Here is a 23368-nt window from a genome sequence, read left to right as displayed (position 1 = left end):
TGAAGTATGTGAGCATTTATTGTGACCGGAAGATTACCTGGCCCATTCTGGCTTGTTCCATAAAATATTTACTCTGCAAGAATTAGGTCCTAGCTCAGATATATTTGATGACCACTAATCTAAAGCATAACAATCATCTGTGCAACATGCTGTAGTTGAAATAGTGACTTTACTCGATTATGCATATGAGTATCTGGAACTGACTCATTCATTCATTTTATTCAATAATGCAGCAAAATGATTTCAGAAATTTTCAGAACCTAATTGTCTGCATACCTAATAATAAAATAATAATAATTCATTACATTTTTATAGCGCTTTTCTCAGTACTCAAAGAGATATCCACACAGGGAGGAACCAGGAAGCGAACCCACAATCTTCCACAGTCTCCTTACTGCAAAGCAGCAGCACTACCACTGTGCTGAAAGACAATGATCAAAAACACTGCCAACACAATTAAGGCCTTTGCATTGAGGGAAAGAAGTGGAAAGTCTAGTATTGTTTAAGTCAAATATGTGACTGAAACCAAACTGATCATGCAATCACTTGCTTTAAATGACCGAAGTTGGAAACTCCTCAAAGACAAAATACAACATTGCAAAAGTAACTGTTTCTCATATAACAGAACAAAAGGTTTGTTACATCAAAGGATTTCAAGTTTCTCCTAGTTATAACTTGCAAAGGATTTGCATCTAATTCTTTTTTGTTACTTTTTTACTTTAGATAATTTGTCCAAATAATTAATTACATCTGAAATGGTGGAAACAGCACTATATTGTTTTTATTCTAAAAAGGTTGAAGGATGTAAGTGTAGAAGTACCCAGATAAAAAGTATCGCTGTTCTTTTGTCTCATATTCATGTTTCTTTTTGAAATTTAAATTGTTTATATGCTGTGTGATATATTGTAAAATGGCAATGTTGACTTCACTGTGTCTGTACTTAAGAATAGCATTTATAAAATGTGTGTGTATGGAGAGAGAACCCTTTTTGTATTCTTCAAAGTAAATTATATAATAGATATAATGTTTTTTAAGCAAAGAGAGTTATTCTTTTTTGCAGTATTTATATATACTCAATGTATAGATAGATAGATAGATAGATAGATAGATGTATAGCCTACCACTAGACATTACACCTTGTAATGGAAACCTTTTCAGATTCTGCTTTTGTCAGTATTGATGCTGTTAGCTAGAAGTGGTTTATTCAAGGCCGTTAGCCGCTGTAGAACCTAATTATAGTCCAAAAAAGATTCTAAAGATGTTTTCACCCAGTCCTTAGTTGTCATAGAAAGAATATGCTTAATTCTTTCAAGATCTACTGTAATCTCCTACCTTGCTAGCACTCTCACCTGGATATTTTATGTCTCACTACATTTCATGCAGTTTATTTTACTAAAATATAAAAATTTATACAGAGTTGAATTAATAAACCTGAAGAATGCATGAGTTCTTAAAGGATTTACATCTAAAAAACTTGGTTGATTTCAATGCCAGTTTTAAAGATTTTTGTACCATATGTCACTACCATATGTCACCACAGGTGCCAGTTGCTGTCAGTGATAGTGAGAACACCAACATCTTGTATACAATTCCATAAACTGTTGTTTAGCCAGGCAAATCCCCCTGTGTCTGCCTATTTTATGTTTTACAATGGCTGATGTCAGTGAGGTGCACAAGAAGCAAGGAAAATATATTATCAACAAAGTCAATGTTTGATTTGTTTACTTTCCCAGGACCATACTTTTACAGCTCTTGCATTAATAAGAAAATTCTAAATGTCATCATTGCATTATATTATAGTTTGGCATATGGTGGCTCAGATTTATTCATTTTGTGCTTCAGCATGGGACATCTCTTCCATCTTGTCATTGTCTTTCTAGCAAACTGTTGTTTTTACCATTGTGTGTCTGTGACTAGTGTTGCTGTGGATTGCCTTGCAGGTGTACTACATGCTGCAGGACCCACTATTGATTTTATTATAAAACACACTTTGGAATAAATACACTCTCACTAGTATTGCTAGTCTAACTGTCAACAGTGCATTTTCAGCAACTCTCCAGTTTACAAATAAAGTCCTTATTTTTACAGACTACCTGTAATAAGAATTTAGATAATTGTTCTAGTACATACTGTTTTCAGTCCAATTCTGTCCTTATTTCTAAAATCAATTCTTTTTAATGGGTTTTACTCACTCATGAGCAGTTGATGATCCCAATATTTGTTAGTGGGTTCAAAGGTACAATCTGAATTCATTTTTCAGGTGTGCCATATCACTTATAATAATTTTTTCTATTGTATAAATTGTTCAAGTAATGGTAAAGCATTTACATGCCAAAATTTTTTTTCATATTAAAACGTAAGTAAACATATTTATTGTACACACCTTATATAAGGAAAGAACATCTGTAGCTTATGAGTCAAAAACATGTCAAAAATGCTGTGAGGCCTCCTAAGAGAACCATAAAGGCTGGCCAGAACCTTCAGTGGTCAGTCCAGATGAGGCACACCCAGTCCAGGTAACTCCCAATTACTACCAGTAGGCTGGCCAGGCCCAAAAATGGGAGAGCGGGTTTATAAACTTCAGAATGTACTTAAACAGTTCCAAAGTGCCTCACAAGATGGAGAAAGTGGAAAACGCCGGTTTGTGACCAAAAGGTAGATTGTGATACTTTATAAATGAAAATATTTATTTCAAAAATAAATAATAAAACGTGCTCAAAGAGCAAAAAGCGGTTGCCTAAAATGCATTTTTAAGGCGAATAACTCCCAAATCACAATTCAACAGGAAAAATCCAGAGACAGACCAGAAGACATTCAAATTCAGAAAACCCAACAAGAAAAACAGTATTACAAAACTCATTAACACTTTTTATAAAAACCATGCCTAAGCTCCTTTTCTCTGGACTTAAATGGCCAAGGGGAGGCCTCTGTTGTGGGTATGTCATGGTGGCAATGCCTCTTGACAAAGGACACGATAGACAGATAGATAATTTAAAAATGACAAAAGCACAAATCAAGTAGACATATAACCATGAAGAACAAAGAAAAATGTTCATTGTTTATTATTACAATAAGTGTGCTAATCAGACATGTCTCCTATTTGGTAATTTGGACTTTGAAATGTTTATTGTTTATTATTACAATACGTGTGCTAATCAGACATGTCTCCTATTTGGTAATTTGGACTTTGAAATGTTTATTGTTTATTATTACAATACGTGTGCTAATCAGACATGTCTCCTATTTGGTAATTTGGACTTTGATGTATCTGAAAACTATTGATCTGGTATTTATTTTAGTATTCCCTTCTTGTCAGTTCTAAATGCAATATTCTTTTATCTTCCAGATTGCAGAGGCTTACTTTCATGAAGAAGATTGTATCCTTTATTTAATATATTTATTTATTTTTAATGGTATTTCAATTTAAAAAAAACATAAATAATATTTTTGAATTGCTGTGTACAGTTTATTCAGATTTAAAATCAGATTGCTCTTTTTCAATGTGCTACTAGTTTATTGTATTATTTTTCTTGTAAAGTAAACCTTTTACTGCCTCACAATTCTAGGAGACTTGTGTGTGAAGGCAAGCTTGCTTACTGTCTTTGGTGCATTTGCAGACTCTCTCTTTGCCTGTGTGGATTGTTACAAGATAATGTGGTTTTAGTCCCATAGCCCTAGATATGTGGGCCAGATTAGCTGGGGTGTACTCTAATTTAGCCCTGAGTTCTTACATGCAGTTCGGTGACAACATCTCCACTGTTGTTTTCTGCAAAACATCTAGTACTGCTGGGTTAGGCATCAGCTTCTTGAATTACATTGTACCGAATGTACACCAATGGACACAGTAGTTTAAAATGCATAACATGCTTTAAAATTAAAATAATAATAATAAAACATGCAATCTGTGATAATTGTGAGATGTTATAATTGGGTCTAGCAAATTCATAAAAGCCTGACTCCTTTAAATAGACATAGACATTCAATTTTAAACAGGTCTTAGATCTACGTATATAATCACTTATAGGAAGGGGAACCATTTAATCCCCTGGCAGAAAAAGAAAAGCAATATTTTTAATATTTTATTTAAACCCAAAATCTAAAGATCAAAAAATTCATTAATTCAAAAATACACAAAAATTACCAGTTGAATCAAAATCCAAAAGCAATAACCAAGAAATAGAGCCAAAAATATAAAAACAATAAAATCAAGACAATAAGGTCAAAAGACCAGCAAGACTTGCAAATTTGCATAGATGAGTTTTAAAATGAATAGCAAACAACAAAACGTTACTAATTCCTTAGTCCTAGCCTGAGGCATCTCACACTATTTAAATAGGCTATCACCATAGACAGCAGCTGCAGCGTCAATGCTCTTGGGCTCAGCAGCTATCTATCCATCCCTCTTCTAAATCTAGTTGTCTAGGGAAGTGTCTTTGGAAAGCTGGAGCCTATCCCAGCAAGCACTGGCCACAAGGCAGGAACAATCATTGTACAGGATGTTAGTCCATTGCAGATTGTCACATGCAGCAACAGACCATGGACAATTTAGCATCACCAATGCATTTATATATGTATGTATGTATGTATGTATGTATGTATGTATGTATGTATGTATGTATGTATGTATGTATGTATGTATGTATGTATGTATGTATGTATGTATGTATGTATGTATGTATGTATGTATGTATGTACTAACAAACCAGAGTATTATTCTTCTATAGCTACTGCTCTGGTGTTTCTGTAGCAAAAACTATACTATGTCACACTGTTTAACAGACAAAAATTTACATTTATTGCTCTATCCTAATACCAGGAAATACTGCTTGAAAATATGAAATGCAACAAAAGTAATGTTGTTTTAAAGAAACTTCTTGTGTTAATAAATTAGATTACCTAGTACTTATAATTAAATACAGTGCAGTCCACTTTGTGGATATAGATGAATTGAAAATAAGTGGCATTTTTCTATTGAAAGATGAAGAATTTTGATTGGTTTTAACTAATTTCAAAGATGAGAAAGCAGTCCAATTTATCCAGCTGGAAAAATTGTATCACGAGCAACTTCTGTCCAATTTAACAGCTATTCAAAAGCAGTGGGGTATGTAATTTCAATGTATATGTTATACACTACATGCCATGTTTATCTTTGTATGTGGAATAAGTCATATTTTTGTGATACTTGTAAAGCCAGTATCTGTTTTTTTTTTTTTTTTTTTTTAAGCTGCTGGATAATAATATTTTGTGAAATATTTGTGATAATGTATCCCAATGCTTGCAGGTTTTATTCTAACATGTTACAATACATACAGTATATGCACAAATAAACAGAAAAAAGTGATACTATGGGTCAGTTGCAGTGTACCTGATATAATAGCGGATAAGACAAGGTAACATAGCATGTTATTAAGAGATGGTGATCCTCTGGCCTAAGTGTTATCTCAGTGAACAGTGGAACATGATTAGTACTAAGTTTAAATAATCCGCAGTTAGTCTTGTTTTTGTTTTGTGTTTCTCCTCAGTTAACTTAACTGGCCATCTGATTTCCAGTTAATGGTGGCACGCCAGCAATTAACATCACACTCTTTCTCAATTAACAACATGCCACTGTAAATTCCCTTCAATTTAAAGGTGTCGACAGAGCACAGGGAAAAATTATGCCCTAATGTACACATATTAAAAAATTATTTTAATTATTATGCTACATTAGATCGGCTGTCATTATTAAAAATCTTTCTCACTTTGAGTGCATGAAAAGGCTCAGAAATCCCTTTATGGAAAGTAATGATGATGAAAGGTACACGTTACTAGAATCATATCTAAAACTTAATTGTCTAATATCACGGTGACATGGGTAATGCACAATCTGGGGCCCTGGTCACCAAGGGGCCTTGACATATGTGAGAAAAAAAGTAATGCCGGCATTTTTCTGTTTCTATTTTTCCCTAGCGCTCTTCTACACAACACACACAGTTACTCTTACATTATATCACTCACCACCTTTGATGTAATTTATGAGTAACACTGTACTCAAATCTCCGTTGGGGAAAATGTAATTTATGAGTGACTGCATGCTCATATCTCTGAGGAGGACCACCTCATTTTAGTTTTATATGTGATGTTCATAAAGTGTAAATATATGCATGTGATACCCAGGGACCTGGTGTCTTTATCTGGTCTTGCTCTAACTCATTTCACAATTACGTGGATAATACAGAATACCTGTCATTCATTATGTGCCTATCTTTTAACTAATAACTGAATTAATCTAACAGTCTCCAAAGCGTATAAAATACTTAGACAGAGGTGGGACAATATTCGTAAAGAATGTCTTACCACAGCTGAAACATCACAGTAGAGTACAATCTGTATATAATACATACTGTATAGTTAGAGATATCATATTAGATCTAGCAGACTCACACATAGATTTCTCCACAATCTGAAGGGATATAGTATGGATGAAACTGGCAGCATCTTTCAATGTGCACTTTCTGAACCAGCAGCTGAAAGTTTTCTTAATAAGGGTCACTGTTTTCAAGCACTGCTTGTCTTTTTCTGTGGCATTGAGTTAAGTATATTTGATTCAGTTTCACACTATACTTAAGTCCAAATATACATGTAAAATATGGTATAAATGGCATATTTGTGCCTTTTCATGTCTGTAACAATCATAACAGTGAACGAAAGAGGTAACATACATTGCTTATGTTTTAAACTAGCCTAGTGTTGTCTTTGTATACCAAAGTGTAATCTAGGTTTACAGAATGGTTTTCCCATTGCAGCTACTTTTAACATATATATTGTGTTCTTTGCACACAACAATTAATTGAATTCTTTTTTAGTAGAGTTTTCTGCTATATGATGTTTACCCATTGTAAGAACAGGTTTGCTGTCAGTTGGATGATGTTAACAAAGTGTTAAAAAAGCAACCTATATCCTTTTCTGCAAAGGCTGCTACTACTACTAGTACTACTGCTACTACTACCGCTAAAGAGGTTTAATTCCCTTTAGCCCCTCAGAATAGGACATGACCTTTAGTCACAGTATGTACTCTGTTGCCCTTTTCTGCACAACATCTGGAGCTGCAATGTTTTTTTGATAACATGGTGATTAGAACTGCACACAATACTTCAGTTGCAGCCTTACTAGTACATTATTATTATTATTATTATTATTATTATTATTATTATTATTATTATCACTTGATTTTCCCCAGAACATGGCATCCTATAGTACTGTAATTAGCAAGAGATCTGCTCTTTGACATCATTAATTCTGGATTTTATGTATAGTGTTTAATAGCTCCATCTGAAGTAATTCTCTTATTTTATATCTCTCTAGATCAAGTGCTGAAGTGTCTTCATTTTTTCACTTGATAAAACAGTGCCTTTGCATCCATTGTCAGATAATACTGTGCTCACTGTAAAAGCCTGTATAAGGTTACAGTAGATCTTATACTAAATGGTCATTTCATGAGTGCATACATGATAATTCTTTTTGTTGTCACTGGTATTGCAACAGCATAGAGCTGTAGCTGTCTTCTTGATTGTTGTAGAATTAAAATGGAGCACTGCTGCTACCCAAGAGATGAAGCCTCACAGGAAAAACCCTTGGACCTTGGGAGCTGAAGACCTAGCAACTCTGACAAACTTATGCACGACTCATCAAAGGTAAACTGTATACTCTTATAATCTGGAATTTTGTTTAACAGAGGGACCTTAACATTTGATTGGAGAAAAAAGTATTTCTTGTGTTGGTATATATTTTGTGTAATAAAAGTGATATTTTCTTTTAGTTACATTTAACAGTCATTTCATATAAACATGTCTTTTTCCAAGGGTAGGCATGAAACATTTTACTCACTATTCTTATATTAAAAAAAGGGAGAATGGAGCGAAAGAGTTGCAGCAGAAGCTCAAAGTTTGTTTTAGCTTTTTGTTTTAAGTGGCACGTGTAGGATGTTGTCACTTTTGAGGATCATATTATTTCACTTCTTGCAAATGACTACTGCATTTCTTACACACATGATCCTTTGTAAAATCTACTCAGCATTTTGATGTTTCCAGCATGTGGTACTTTGCTCTGGTTTAAGCAATCTGAGACTAGAGATAAAATTTCAACATGGAAGATTTGGTCAGCTAATATTAGACTGCAGACAGACTACAGTCATGCTTGTAGTTTCTATTTTACCCAGTTTTTAAGACAATTAATCCTATTGAAATTAGCAAATTTTCACCATTTTGTTTTTGTTTTACACAGGCCTGTTGTTGCAGCTGAAAAGGTAATGCTGAAAGCTTGTTCTCTGAAGACATTTGCAAGAATATTTTACTTTTTTGCGCTGTATTATTTTTAATATGTTTGTCTTTATAGCCCAGCAATCCAGAAAAGGTGTTGGAAATCAGCCTTATTGCTTTGAAACAAACAGAGTGCCAGCTATGCTCTAAAGCCAGCATATGCATTTCAGGTATGTCTGCATATGTTAATACTGTACAATTGCCTAAGAAAAATTGCATATGCACTTTATGAATAAAATTGCCAAACACTGGGCTTACAATTTGACTATACAGTTTTCTTAACTATGCTAATTTAAAAACAGGGTATCCTGCATGTGTTTTTATATTTAGAAATATCATTAGATTCTATTTATAATACCAAACAGATTAGTTATACAGACTTTCCCAATTTCCTTTGAAGTGTGTCGGAAATATAAGGTATTGAAATGCCTTGCCAAGTCAGTGCTTTAAAAATATTAGTAAGATCCCATTCTGTAGATAAAAATGCATCATTGTGGTAGTTATATTTTTATGTGGTCTGTCAGATGACATTGATTTAACATCTCTTCCCAATAATAATCTTATTATAGGAAAGTGATCAAATAGATTATTAAAACACTTATAATTTTGAAGCTTTTTTGCACAGTATGATGTGTTACTTATATAGTGGGGCAAAAAAGTATTTAGTCAGCCACCAATTGTACAAGTTCTCCCACTTAAAAAGATGAGAGAGGCCTGTAATTTTCATCATAGGTATACCTCAACTATGAGAGACAAAATGAGAAAAAAAATCCAGAAAATCACATTGTCTGATTTTAAAGAATTTATTTGCAAATTATGGTGGAAAATAAGTATTTGGTCACCTACAAACAAGCAAGATTTATGTCTGTCACAGACCTGTAACTTCTTCTGTAAGAGGCTCCTCTGTCCTCCACTCGTTACCTGTATTAATGGCACCTGTTTGAACTCGTTATAAATATAAAAGACACCTGTCCACTATGGCCAAGACCAAAGAGCTGTCAAAGGACACCAGAAACAAAACTGTAGACCTGCACCAGGCTGGGAAGACTGAATCTGCAATAGGTAAGCAGCTTGGTGTGAAGAAATCAACTGTGGGAGCAATTATTAGAAAATGGAAGACATACAAGACCACTGATAATCTCCCTCTATCTGGGGCTCCACGCAAGATCTCACCCCGTGGGGTCAAAATGATCACAAGAACGGTGAGCAAAAATCCCAGAACCACACAGGGGGACCTAGTGAATGACCTGCAGAGAGCTGGGACCAAAGTAACAAAGGCTACCAACAGTAACACACTACGCCGCCAGGGACTCAAATCCTGCAGTGCCAGACGTGTCCCTCTGCTTAAGCCAGTACATGTGCAGGCCCGTCTGAAGTTTGTTAGAGAGCATTTGGATGATCCAGAAGAGGATTGGGAGATGTCATATAATCAGATGAAACCAAAATAGAACTTTTTGGTAAAAACTCTACTCGTCGTGTTTGGAGGAGAAAGAATGCTGAGTTGCATCCAAAGAATACCATACCTACTGTAAAGCATGGGGATGGAAACATCATGCTTTGGGGCTGTTTTTCTGCAAAGGGACCAGGACGACTGATCCGTGTAAAGGAAAGAATGAATGGGGCCATGTATTGTCAGATTTTGAGTGAAAACCTCCTTCCATCAGCAAGGGCATTGAAGATGAAACGTGGCTGGGTCTTTCAGCATGACAATGATCCCAAACACACCGCCCGGGTAACGAAGGAGTGGCTTCATAAGAAGCATTTCAAGGTCCTGGAGTGGCCTAGCCAGGCTCCAGATCTCAACCCCATAGAAAATCTTTGGAGGGAGTTGAAAGTCTGTGTTGCCCAGCGACAGCCCCAAAACATTACTGCTGTAGAGGAGATCTGCATGGAGGAATGGGCCAAAATACCAGCAACAGTGTGTGAAAACCTTGTGAAGACTTACAGAAAACGTTTGACCTCTGTCTTTGCCAACAAAGGGTATATAACAAACTATTGAGATGAACTTTTGTTATTGACCAAATACTTTTTTTCCACCATAATTTGCAAATAAATTCTTCAAAAATCAGACAATGTGATTTTCTGGATTTTTTTTTTCATTTTGTCTCTCATAGTTGAGGTATATCTGTGATGAAAATTACAGGCCTCTCTCATCTTTTTAAGTGGGAGAACTTGCACAATTGGTGGCTGACTAAATACTTTTTTGCCCCACTGTAAAACAAAAACACTGAAATGTACAAATGTTCTGCTGAAAATTAATTGAAATACAAGGGGTTTCTCAGAAGGTGAGAATACAAGGCATGTCATAGATAAACTGAAAGTCAGAAATACCAACTAATTTTCTGAGTTTTTTTAACTTACATTCGTCATAATATTCCAGATGAAAGACTGCATTTTTTGTGGCTTTCTTCACAGAGTAATATTAAATCAAGATTATAAAAGTAAATGTTCACTGCATCCTTCTATCACTGTTGTTTTTGCCTTCAGTCTTCTATTTTAATGTACAAGGGTTTCCTAATTGTAAGGGAATGATGAGACATATAAACAAGTTTAAGGAGAGCATTGTTGAGAGTAGTGGGCACATAAGTGAATAATTATATGTTTATTTTGTATTATATCTTCTAAAACATTGTAAGAATGAGTTAATACAAATTTAGGCGAAAAGACAAACACTGTAGTATAAAGTTATTTTTTAGTGAAACACCCTGTCTTGAAGTATGCTGGAAGCCAAAATGTGCAGGTTTATGACACAGTCACCATACTGTTTTATATTGATAAAAAGGATGACGATGTGAACTCTTTTGTCTGTGATATTTATTAATCATGCCAAATCACATCTTATAGAAAACAGAAGTAGTTGTTTGTGCTAGGGAATCTGTCATTTTAAGTCATTTGATAGTTCCACCATAAAATTTATTCACATTCAAAAAAGTTTGCAGAAATTAATCTACATCCAAAATATACCATTTCCAAAATATAATACTAAAGGCAAAACAGTGCTCTTCTCACCATATGCTGTATCAGTATTCTCTCCGTTAAAGATTATTTGTTCCCCTTATTTTTTCCTGCTATGGCTACATTCTTTAGTAAATTGAATTGCTTATTGATATTTGAGGATGACACAGCTATACTATCAGTGATCACTGTTAGTTATTTACATGTTAAAAGATTTGTAGATTAAATCCACATTGAAAAAATGAGCCAGGAAGCTTATAAAAACAAGATTATCCTGTATATGAATTATAATCATGCCTGACTCTGCAACTTAGGTGAATAGGATGATACCATAGGGCAGGAAACTTTGAGGAAGTGACATTTTTTAGACAATATGGACCCTGACTTACAAACCCTCTGACTCAATACAGTTGTCCCAACGTTCATTAATTGTACTATATTGTTTTACATCATTTTCAAATATTGGTGATGCATAGAGTATCATCTGACAACCTACGTAAACCCTGTACTGCCTTAAGCAAAATAGAGCTCTCTTTAAGATGAATATCCTTGCTTCTTTATTTTCTACATGGGACTTTTGTTTTAGTACTCTGATTCCCTTTGGTACATTCCTTCTTTATCTTAATATTCCATCCTTAATTTGACATTGAGATAAGGAAGAATCCAGAAACATACATGTATTTTTCTTTCTGTTTTTTCCATTATTCTGCAAGCATAGTGCACTGGCATTACGAGCACTGTTATAAACGTCATTTATTCTCCTGTTATGAATCCTAACAGTATTGAAGAAACAATAATAATACTTATGCCCAATGGCAGAACTGGTCAGCATAACTTTACAACCTTGCTATTTTTTTAACTCCATATTAAATTCTGTATTAAATAATGTACAGTACATTATGCCGGTTTTACATTACAATATAGTGTGTTCCCAAGATTTGTGTTTTGAAATAACTTCAATAATTTTTTTTGTCCAGTGCCTCCTATTTCATTAGAAACCCTAACATATGATATACCATTAAACTCATTTTGATGTCTAGTTATGCAAGACATCAAGCATGTTGTGGTTTGGGACTATTTTTGGCCCTCTAGATCTGAAAACCTCCTTATTTTTAGGCCATTTTGGGTAATATTTTTTGCATTAAATTACACACATTACACACATTTGATAATGAGTAAATCAGTAGTTTTCCTCAGCAAAAATGATCTTAAGGACTTGAAGTGATGCATGCCAGATCAACTGACCCCAGGGGTTCACTCCCTAATGGGGTACGACGAGTCAAAGTTACTCCTTTTCACAAAACTTCAAAAAAAAGGGGGATCAGCAATATAGGCATGTGGAGTGTCGTTTTATGTTATTTCAAAGTGGCCGATCACAAATATGATAATATTGTTGACATTAGATTCTTTACAGATGGTCCTAGCCCTCTAAGAGCCACCCCTAGTTTTAGACTATTTCAAGGTCAGTGATTATGAATATGATGTGATTTTTGATTGTTTACTGTGGATCTAGCCCTCTATGAGGTGAAACTTGAGAAATTTCTGTTATACAGTAATCCCTCCTCCATCGCGGGGGTTGCGTTCCAGAGCCACCCGCGAAATAAGAAAATCCACGAAGTAGAAACCATATGTTTATACGGTTATTTTTATATTATGCTTGGGTCACAGATTTGCGCAGAAACACAGGAGGTTGTAGAGAGACAGGAACGTTATTCAAACACTGCAAACAAGCATTTCTCTCTTTTTCAAAAGTTTAAACTGTGCTCCATGACAAGACAGACATGACAGTTCCGTCTCACAATTAAAAGAATGCAAACATATCTTCCTCTTCAAAGGAGTCAGGAGCAGAGACTGTCATAAAGGCAGAGGAAAATCACGTTGCACGTTCAGTTTCTTTTCAGTAAAGTCAGGCGTTAGACAAGTGTTACATTAAATAGCACGGCTGCACGTTCAGTTTCTTTTCAATAAAGTCAGGCGTTAGGCAAGTGACATTAAATAGCGCCGCTGCAAGTTCAGTTTCATTTCAATAAAGTCAGGTGTTAGGCAAGTGTCATTAAATAGTGTGGCTGCACGTTCAGTTTCTTTTCAATAAAGTCAGGCGTTAGGCAAGTGTCATTAAATAGCGCGGCTGCACATTCAGTTTCTTTTCAATAAAGTCAGGCGTTAGGCAAATGTCATTAAATAGCGCCACTGTATGATCAGTTGTAATTTTTTCACGGTGTTTCTTTTCTTTAAAGTTTGAAACTTTTTCCCACATTGCAAATACTTCCTTTATCTCACTTTAAGAGATAACCTCCTCCGCGATACCGATCTCCTGCAGAACCTCCGTATGTTGCTGGGTATGTAGTTCCGTCAACTCCTCTGTCGTCAGTTCCTCGGAATGTGCGGGGACAAGCTCTTTGATGGCTCGTATTTCGAATTTTGGCTCGTAACTCAAGACAAAAAATCGACCTAGTGACGGCTCGTATCTCAAAAAACTCGTATCTCAAGGTATCACTGTATATTGCCTTGTGATTCATATAATTCTCAGGTGCCTTATCAGTTAAAACTTAACTACCAAAAACAACAAGTTTAAAAGAAATAATTTCTAAGTTCATCAAGATAATGATTAGAAAAAAGCAGTACTGAATTTCAGTCATTTGTATTTTACAATTGTAAAACTTTAATTAAAGATTTTATAATCTCTAGCAATACTTTTTTTAACAGTATGCAATGGCTTACTTGTAACTTATCACTAAAATTTTGGGAGAAGGGTCTGACACTGGAACTCACTTTTTATTACATGCAGTAAAACAAAATGCCTCAATTATGAAAATCAGCAGCCCTTTGTGCACAAGAGAGCATGCTTTTATATCCTGAGAGGAAGATCATCCATTCTCAGTTGCCTACTGTAGGGGTTGTGGGCCGGGTAAATATATAGTCTAAAACTTTAATAACTATGCAAAAATTTCTGGGAAACAACCTTCAAATTTCTCATCTTTTTTCAGTCAGCAAAGATTTTCTGCTGTATTGTGCTATTGGGAGCAACTAAAGATCAGAAACTGGATTTAAAAATGGTTGTCATTTGACTACTAGATAGCATTCTCTTTGCATTAAACCGAAGCATATCATAACCCTTTTTTATTTAAGTGTTTATCTTGAAAACCACATTTTAATATTGAAGTGATAACCATATTAAATTATTTAAAAAGCCTGTTATGATATTTTGACTATATTGTAATTTTCTACTCCATCATTTTACTGGCTGTTTCAGACTGCATTAACACTGTCTAATTTGCCAATATGAAAGTCTGCACCCCACTTTAGTATATAAGAAGCATATGGTATCCATAAACACAACAGGGGATTAACTACTTTAAGTATGGAGTGTTCATTGTGTCTGGGTGGTTTCACTTTCTTATTCATGAATGATGTGTTATTTATTCCAGGACAACCATCTGTTAACACAACTATTTGCTATCTTGAGGTTAATTAGCTAAGTGTTTGTCAGGTGGAAAATACATGCGAGTATCACTCTAACTTGTCTTACCACTAATTTATTAAAGAGGCCAGAATATTCCAATGGTTTAGCCTAGTTTTAAGGATTTGCAATTCTACTCATTTCGTATTTGTGGGATAGTTTCATCAAACTACACAAATGCACAAAATTTTTTTTTCTGTATTCTTGTTTACACATATTTTAAAAACTACAGTTAATTATTATTTGTGTATTTACTTGGCACTTTTAAAAAAAGGTGGCTTACAAAAATGTTAATATATGTACAAGACTTTTGAGAATTTAAAAGTACAGTTTGAAGCTATAAAAATGATTTTTTAGTGAATTAGAATAGATAGTAAACTAGGTAACAGTTAATAGTTCATATAAGATGTAGATACTGTATCTACATGAATGGGAAAAGGGGGGGTTGAAAGCCTGTGGTATCTTGAAGCGTTTTGTGATCAACTTGTTTTTCAAGAAACACCTAACCAAGGCTAGAATAGGAGCAATGTAGATGGCAATGGGAAGTTTGTCAGAGCAAGACCTAAGAATTAAAGTACATTTTTAGCTTGTATGGTACTTGGGAGAAATGTAGGAAGAAACTATAAATTGAATTTAATGAGGAGCAGAGTTGACTATAGAACAGTATTAAAAAAGCCTGTGGAGTGAGTGTGAGAGAGAGAAACAATGCTATATTTGAAGTGAGAGGCACAATACACCATTTGGGTTGGACAGGTCGAATAACAGTTGTTGGCAGTCCTGCCTGCAGAGAGATACACTAGTCAAGTATAGCAAGAACAAGACGTTAAATAGCATAAATATTGCAAGGTTTGAATCATGAGGATGCTGAGACAGGCAACAGGAATAAGTCAGTGAAGAAATGTGTCTTTTCTTTTGAGAATAAGAGTATCATTACAAAGTCGCACACTACAGTTCCTGACTAAAGTCGAGTTTGAGAGTATGTGTCCAGTGAGGGACTAAGCAGGCCTTTGGCCTTGGAACCCCTGGAGGTTTCTTGCTCTAGAGGTTTTTTGCTCTAACATCTTGCCAGCTGGAGTTTCTATTTTCTTGTCTTCACTGGCCATCTGATTATAGCAGCAGACTTATCAATGTAATCATTAGAAGCTTAAAAATCAGTTTAGCAATTTAATCAATACTTAAAGACTCCACCATTTCTATTACTTAGTGGTTTCTTTGTATTGTATACATTTGTATTTATTATTTATTTTCATTATATATTTTTTTCTTTAACGTCTTGTGAAGCACTTTGAGCACTTTGATGTGTTTTGTATAAAAATGGAGTATAGAAAAAAAGTTCTTTTATTTTATAATCTTGTTTGTTGCTATATCCTAAGCAAGTACGAGTCGTCATGGCCTTTTGATTTTTCTTATTGGATTGCCTTAGAAAGAGTACTTGATAACGTACTTCTGAAAGCATTCTTTTTTCATTGAAGTTCTTGTAAACTCAGGTCACGTACAAATGCAACATTAGTCAAACTTACAAATCTTCAATTATGGAGCCTGTAAATAGATAGATAGATAGATACTTTATTAATCCCAAGGGGAAATTCACAAATAGTGTTTTTTATAAAGTGATCTATTGGGATTTATGATAATAAAATTACTAAGGAATATTTTTCGTCTTTCTGTCTGTAAGGGTGACGTGTTTTCCATGAAAACTTTTTTTTCTCTTATTATTGTCTGCCTATAAAATGTCTCTCTCTTCAGCACTTTTTTATTCTTCATTTAAACAGTGAACCTTCAATATTGTTTGAAGGCTGGACTCCGAAATTATTTGGCGACAACAATAATCGTTGTAATGCTGTGTTTCTTGTCTTAGGAAATTCCACTTTAAAATGATTAAATATTACAGTTCCATTCTAATGTAAAATAGGTGCTCATACTGGTAAAGACAGTGAGTGGTATGTCTTGATGCATTTAATATGGGGAGATTTCATTTCTTTTTGTAGGGCTGGGCTTATTGTACACCACAGGGATGTTTTAGTGAAGAGAATAAAATAAATACAAAAAGAAACAGGATGTGTGAAATTACAAGATAAAAACACACACACCCATGCCTTCACTCCAGCCCTGTGGGGAACAATGATAAACATAAATGGAGAAGTGACTAAATGGACCCCGCATAGCTAATCAAAAAGTTCAGTGGTCCACAGCCAGAGTAAAAAAGAAAGAGAACAAGAAGAATGAGTTGTCATCTTTACTTGTCAACAGATAGCTGATCATATACAAGAAGGATGTTTTATTTTTACTAGTTGACTTGGTCAAATATGGAGTAAGTCATTGAAGGAAAGTATAATGTAGTAATTTGTGCTGCAGACGGATTGGACTTTAAAAAGGTTTGGAAGTATTGTTTTAAGCAAGGAAATGATATCATCTGCAGTACTGTATATAATTAATTTCTGTTTTAAACACACAATACATCCATTTTCCAGACATTTTATAGCTAATTAAATTACATCAGGGTTATAGTTTTCATTATTTACTTGTCATTTCCTCAGATAAAACATGATGACATTTTCCCAGCTGCTCTCCTTATTAGATATTTTCATGCTAACAATCTGAAATTAGCATTTAGTTGTTAAAAATAAATGGTGACCCTACAATTTTATCATTTATCGGACTGAAATGCTTTTGATAAATGTTTATATGCACTAATCAATTTTCTGAATTATAAAGTCAAGTAATCCTTTATACAGCACGCCAGCAGTGCATCTGTATGGTGACTAATAATTGAACAAAATTAAACTCCATCCTTTTTTTTTTTTTTTTTTTAAAAGATACATTGTCTAATGCAGCAACAGAGGAGAAACAGAGCTCACTTAAATTACCGGTGATGTCTGAAGAGACATCTATTCTAAAAGAAGGTTTTACAGGCCTGGTATTAGAAGATCAAGAAGAAGGCCAAACGAATGAGCTGGACAGCCAGCAGAGGGAAGCCTTGCCTCTCAGTGGTTCCTTACTAGCTCCCCACACCCATGAAGACCTAAGGCCTGATAGACAGTCTCTTCCTGCTTCTCTGCTGCCTGTAAGCACAAGCTGCTGTTCACAGCCTGCAACAGAGGGAGAAAAGATCCTTGAAGATGTACTGACAGCAACAGAATCCAGTAAAAAACAGAACATAAAGGGGGAGCAGTGGCTAGATGGAGCACAACTACCTGAGCAGGCAAATATTTTCCCAGGGCATTTGAGCTCAGACTTGCAAACAGGTGGAGAAGAGTATGATCCCAGCACCAGTAGGACTCAAGCTGGTCAGGAATACAGTAACACAAGTGAGAAAAGGACTGTTTTAGAGGTGAAGGATATAATTGTAACTTCTTTGACGAATGATTTGGAAAATATAGCTGCAAGGGATGAAATTCAGCCCGATCCAGAGCACATGAGTAGAGAGCCCAAAAAGCTGGAGGTACTATTAGAACAGGACTGGAAAAGTGAAAATGAACTTGCAGACGGGGATCATTGCCCACAGGAAGGTTTCAGAGAGTTGGAAGAGAATGGAACTTTTGAAGGGGACAAAGAACAATCTTCTTTTGTCTTTACAGAGATGATGGATTTGAGTGATAGCTTAACTTCCCTGGATGACCTTGCTAAGAAAATACAGATTGAAGAGGTCAGTATGATTGTTCTTTCTTTTTTTTATTTTAATTACTATAATATTATTATATAATATTATTTTGTGTTAGAACCATCTTTAATTTCATACCCTCTTGATAAAATTTTACTTTATATCTTTACTTTTCAGCACCAATCTAATTGCGTAAAATAAGTTATAAAATAGAAAAAGAAATTAAAACGTCCTGCAGGGAATGTGGATTACATAGCTAAGAACCTTCTGAATTGGAACTTGCTTTTAGCATATATTTAAACGGCAGAAGCAATAAACATGATAGTGTACTTTGACCCTTGCTGCTTTTCCAGGAAACAGTCTTGTGTCTCTTAGGTATAATGTCATTGCTTTTCCTTCTAAATAATTGTACATCCACAGTATTACTAGAGAAATGCAGAGATGAAAAAAGCATATATTTATAATTGTATGTTATAAATTATTTGACTTCCTCTAGTTTTCTACTAGAAATGTTAAAGATTTCTTTACTCAAGTTTCTTTTATACCTCAGAGACTGGGTGGAAAGTTTTTGCTTGTATGTTTTGTTATTATGCAATGATCATAAAGCATTTGGTTTAGAAAAACTGAATCACCCACAATCTGTGGATTTTTATTGTCTTTGTGGTCTAACCAACCTACACAGCGCAGTACTTGAAATGAAGTTACTTGAATCACACAGAGCAGTGTTTTCTACAGCATTTCTAGCTTTGTTTTACATTTTTCTTTACTGTTTTGAAGTTTTGGCATTCTTTGTGAGGGTTTTAATAATGTTTTAAATGTTTATGCAGCTGTACTCTGTACCCTGCCCCCACTCCAGCATACTTGTATAGCAATTATTTCTGTAGCACTTCATAGGATTCAGTGCATTTTAAAATCCTTTAAACATTTAATGGTATGAACACATGAAGTTAACCTTTCTGGAACCCTAATTATTTTCATAAATGTCTATCTACTTTTTTAACTGATGAAATACTGAACAATAGTGGAAGCTGGCCATAATATTAGCGTCTACAGGTGAAATGCTTTTATCCGTCTTCTTTTCCAGTATTCAGATGACATTTATAGCATCAGTCAGTTTCTGATTTCCGAGACTATTGAATGTAGGCTGAAAATAATGATTAAAATGTTCATTGCTTTTGAGTAAGACTTGCAGCTATTTCAGAAATGCACATTTTTATTCAAGGAGCCTCATCAGGTACATAATCATATTTTTACATTTATTTTATATTAACACAACCAAGATGTGGAAATAACCAAAAACAAATATTAATGTATTTCTTGAGGTCACTTATCCATTATAGTATAGCTGACAGAAAAAGGCTGTTCTGGCAGAAGTGAAAGTCAGGAACCAGCCCTGGACTGGGTCCTACGTAATAACTGGGCATACTTACATACACATACACACTATTATACTAAAGCTGAAGTAGATTTACTAGTCAACCTAACAGCTTGTTTTTGTGTTGTGGTAAGAACCCTGATTACACAGAAGAGACTTAACTGAATATACAAAAATAATTTAAACTCCACACTGAAGACACCCTGGCCAGAAATTAAAACGGAGTCCAAACAACGTGATGCGCTAGTTGTGTATGATTCGCCACTCTTCTGCTATTGAGTTAGTAGATGTTTGAAGCATCTTTTTCTTTGAGTACAGAGTAATCTCTACTAATGTAAAACAGTTAAGCTTGGTACTTTGTGCCCCTTTCTCCTTAAAGGCATACTTACATTTACACTGAGCTATGGTTTGGCTGGAAGCTACAAGTCTTTCCATATACATTTAATGGATGTAGATCATTGCTCTCACTGGTTGAAGGGCTTTAACTTTTTGCTGTTTAGCCACTTACTGTATATACTCGAATATAAGCCGAGTTTTTCAGCACCCAAAATGTGCGAAAAAACGTCACACTCGTCTTATATTTGAGTCAGGTCCCGCTGCCCCCGCCAACCCGACAGAAAGCTGGAGTGTACAGAGAGAGAGAGAGCGTGCGAAAAAGAGACAAACACACACACGCGCTCGCGAGAGAGATGCCAAATTGTTTTTGTTGACCCTCTTCTCCACTTACAGAGCTAGTTTAATGTTTTTCTTTGAAATAAATACTCAAAAACATTTAACCTACTGATGCCTCAATTAATGTACAGTAATTTTATTGGTATTTATTTTGATTATTGGAACTTACCAGTAGCTGCTGCATTTCCTACCCTAGGCTTATACTCGAGTCAATAAGTTTTTCCAGTTTTTGTAGGTAAATAAGGTAGCTCGGCTTATACTCGAGTATATACGCTACTCAATTAATAACTATTTGTTTGTAAATGGTAGAGTGGTTTCTTCTCTCCGGTCAACTGTTCCTGCCATCTGTGAGTTTTCATTTAGGGTTTAGATGTCTGCAGTTTCATCAAACTTCACAACATTTTTCCACATAACCTCAGAATCTTCAAAGTGCTGTTTTGCAAATTGAAAGTAGTGGTTAGCGTTAGGTAGCCTTCTTTTTCCTAGAGTACTTTAAAGCTCAAAATTATTTGAGATGAGCTTGTTGAGCAGTCTTCAAAATAAAGACTATGTGGCCATGAAATGGCAATGCTCCTTGCTGCACCTTTATGTTAAGATGTACCTATTGGTCCTCTAAAGTTGCTTTTGGTTTCCTTGCTGGTCTGTCTAATCAGACTTCTCTTTGTTTTATCATCCATTTTTGTTGACATAGGTCCACACAAATGAAAGTATTTTGGCTGTAGTACACTATATGAAGCGTGACACATAGTATATCTGGAGGATGTGTTGTAGTATCTAAGGGCGCCTCTAGAACACTGTGCACTGAACAACCTGCTGAAGGTTCTCCACAGGTTATCATGTTAGCAAAAAGCTAAGCAAAAGTGTTGTCAAAAATATCAATTGATAAAAGTTGATGATAAAATTTTAAAATGGTATCAATACTCATTTTCTATAATATCAGCCCTAATCATATCAGATACAATTTCCTGTCTAGCTTGTATTTTTGATAGTGAGTTCAGACCCATGCAGTACACAGCTGCAGACATGCATCCACACACACACACACACATTGTTCCCCACATAGAGCAGCAGCTCAGCCTCCCCGCATTCACTGTGCTTCTGTTCAAAATCAGCTGTGAAAACTTCAGCCGTTAAACAAAAATGCCCTGTGGAAATTGCTGCTCCTTTTCGTTTAGCACAGGTAAGGTAAGTTGTGATTGTTTCTAATCTCTCTGTGCTCCTATACCTTTGCTCCACATTTCTTCTTTTGAATGCATACATGCTGTAGGTAAATTGCATGCACAGCCACTTCCTCTGCTGTTTGCCCCTGTAGTCTGCATTTTTAGTTTACAGGTATATTTTGTATTATCCATCCATCCATTTTCCAACCCGCTGAATCCGAACACAGGGTCACGGGGGTCTGCTGGAGCCAATCCCAGCCAACACAGGGCACAAGGCAGGGAACCAATCCAGGGCAGGGTGCCAACCCACCGCAGGACACACACAAACACACCCACACACCAAGCACACACTAGGGCCAATTTAGAATCACCAATCCACCTAACCTGTATGTCTTTGGACCATGGGAGGAAACCGCAGCGCCCGGAGGAAACCCACGCAGACACGGGGAGAACATGCAAACTCCACGCAGGGTGGACCCGGGAAGCGAACCCGGGTCTCCTAACTGCGAGGCAGCAGCACTACCACTGCGCTACCGTGCCGCCATATTTTGTATTATGTTATTTTAATTTTAGTGGGGCTCTCTGTGACAGATAACGATAAACTTTATTAAAAATGAGTTGTAAAATGCCACTTTTTAGACAGTTCAGTTTTATCTTAACTAGATTGGTGAGCATAGCGCCTTCTTTTAGAAATAGATTAAATTCTTCAACACAATTGTAGTAACAAGGACATATGTAAATATAATGTAGGAGTAGTAAAATAGCAGTAATAATAATTTTCTTTTGTCACCCAAGAGCTCTGAAAAAAGACATTTAAAAGACAAACCTTGCTCTCAGACATTTATTCAAATAGTGTCCCTGCCTGTTATGTTGCAGCATTAAGCAGAATTTTAAAGTCATTGGGGGTCACTATGAATGGAAAAATTTTAGAAAGCACACCTTTAGGCTACAGTAATGTTTTACAGAAGATTGCACTACTTGGCATTTTACTTACTTTTGAATGCGTGACAATCTCAAGCTTTTGAACAAATGCACTACATTACGAACAATATTGTTTTCATTAATGCAAAATTTTTTAAACAATTTTTAATGTTTACAGCAGACTGCATTGCTGTTCTTTTTTGGCATTTTATTGAGGATATGCGAAAAGCACAGAGGCTTTTGACCAAGTGCACTCCCTCAAGAGAAATCTTATGTAGTTTTTTTTTCAGTTACAAGTTTTTATTGTTAATTGTGTGTGGATTTTACACCAAATGGTATAAAATTCAGTTACTTTTCAAAGTATTATATTGAAGATAAGAATTTCACTATCATGATAAATCTACTGTACAGAGGACAGAACAGGGCCCAAAATATTATCATTATCTATAATATCGACCCTAACCATATCAGATATACTTTCCTGTCTAGCTTCTTTTTTTGATAGTGAGATCAGACCCGTACACAACTGCAGTCATGCACACACACACACACACACTGTTCCCACATGGAGCAGTAGCCCAACCTCCCTGCATTCACTGTGCTGCTGTTCAAAATCAGCAGTGAAAACGGCAGCCTTTAAACAAAAATGTCCTGTGCAAATTGCTGCTCCTTTTTGTTTAGCATAGGTAAGGTACATTTTGATTGTTTCTTATCTCTTTGTGCTCCTGCACCTTTGCTCCAAATTTCTTCAGATATCAGATACACTTTTCTGTCAAGCTTGTTATTTTGATAGTGACTATGATAATGGTTTTGATTAGCTAATTGAGTCTTTTGGCACGCTACTGTCCCTGCATACAATACAACTGCATGCAGGAGGACACTTGTAAAAACAGACTGATAAAAATATGCCTAGATACTCCACCCATT

The 23368-nt window shown here is 35.3% G+C and overlaps 1 protein-coding gene across 2 annotated transcripts in view; it reads left to right on the top strand.

Moving 5' to 3' along the window:
* Window positions 1–23368, top strand: part of cnsta (consortin, connexin sorting protein a) — a 118669-nt gene that overhangs the window by 38112 nt on the left and 57189 nt on the right. For both annotated transcript variants that reach the window (XM_028796930.2, XM_028796929.2), the window contains 6 exons: window positions 3347–3377; window positions 5015–5101; window positions 7559–7673; window positions 8263–8284; window positions 8374–8467; window positions 17529–18358. In XM_028796930.2, coding sequence (XP_028652763.2) covers window positions 3347–3377; window positions 5015–5101; window positions 7559–7673; window positions 8263–8284; window positions 8374–8467; window positions 17529–18358 — 1179 coding nt within the window. The remainder of the gene's footprint in view (window positions 1–3346; window positions 3378–5014; window positions 5102–7558; window positions 7674–8262; window positions 8285–8373; window positions 8468–17528; window positions 18359–23368) is intronic.

The sequence above is a fragment of the Erpetoichthys calabaricus genome, chromosome 3, assembly GCF_900747795.2.
Source record: "Erpetoichthys calabaricus chromosome 3, fErpCal1.3, whole genome shotgun sequence".
NCBI classification, from domain to species: domain Eukaryota; kingdom Metazoa; phylum Chordata; class Cladistia; order Polypteriformes; family Polypteridae; genus Erpetoichthys; species Erpetoichthys calabaricus.
Note: the sequence above shows the minus strand (reverse complement) of the source record. Positions and strands in the feature narration are given on the sequence as shown.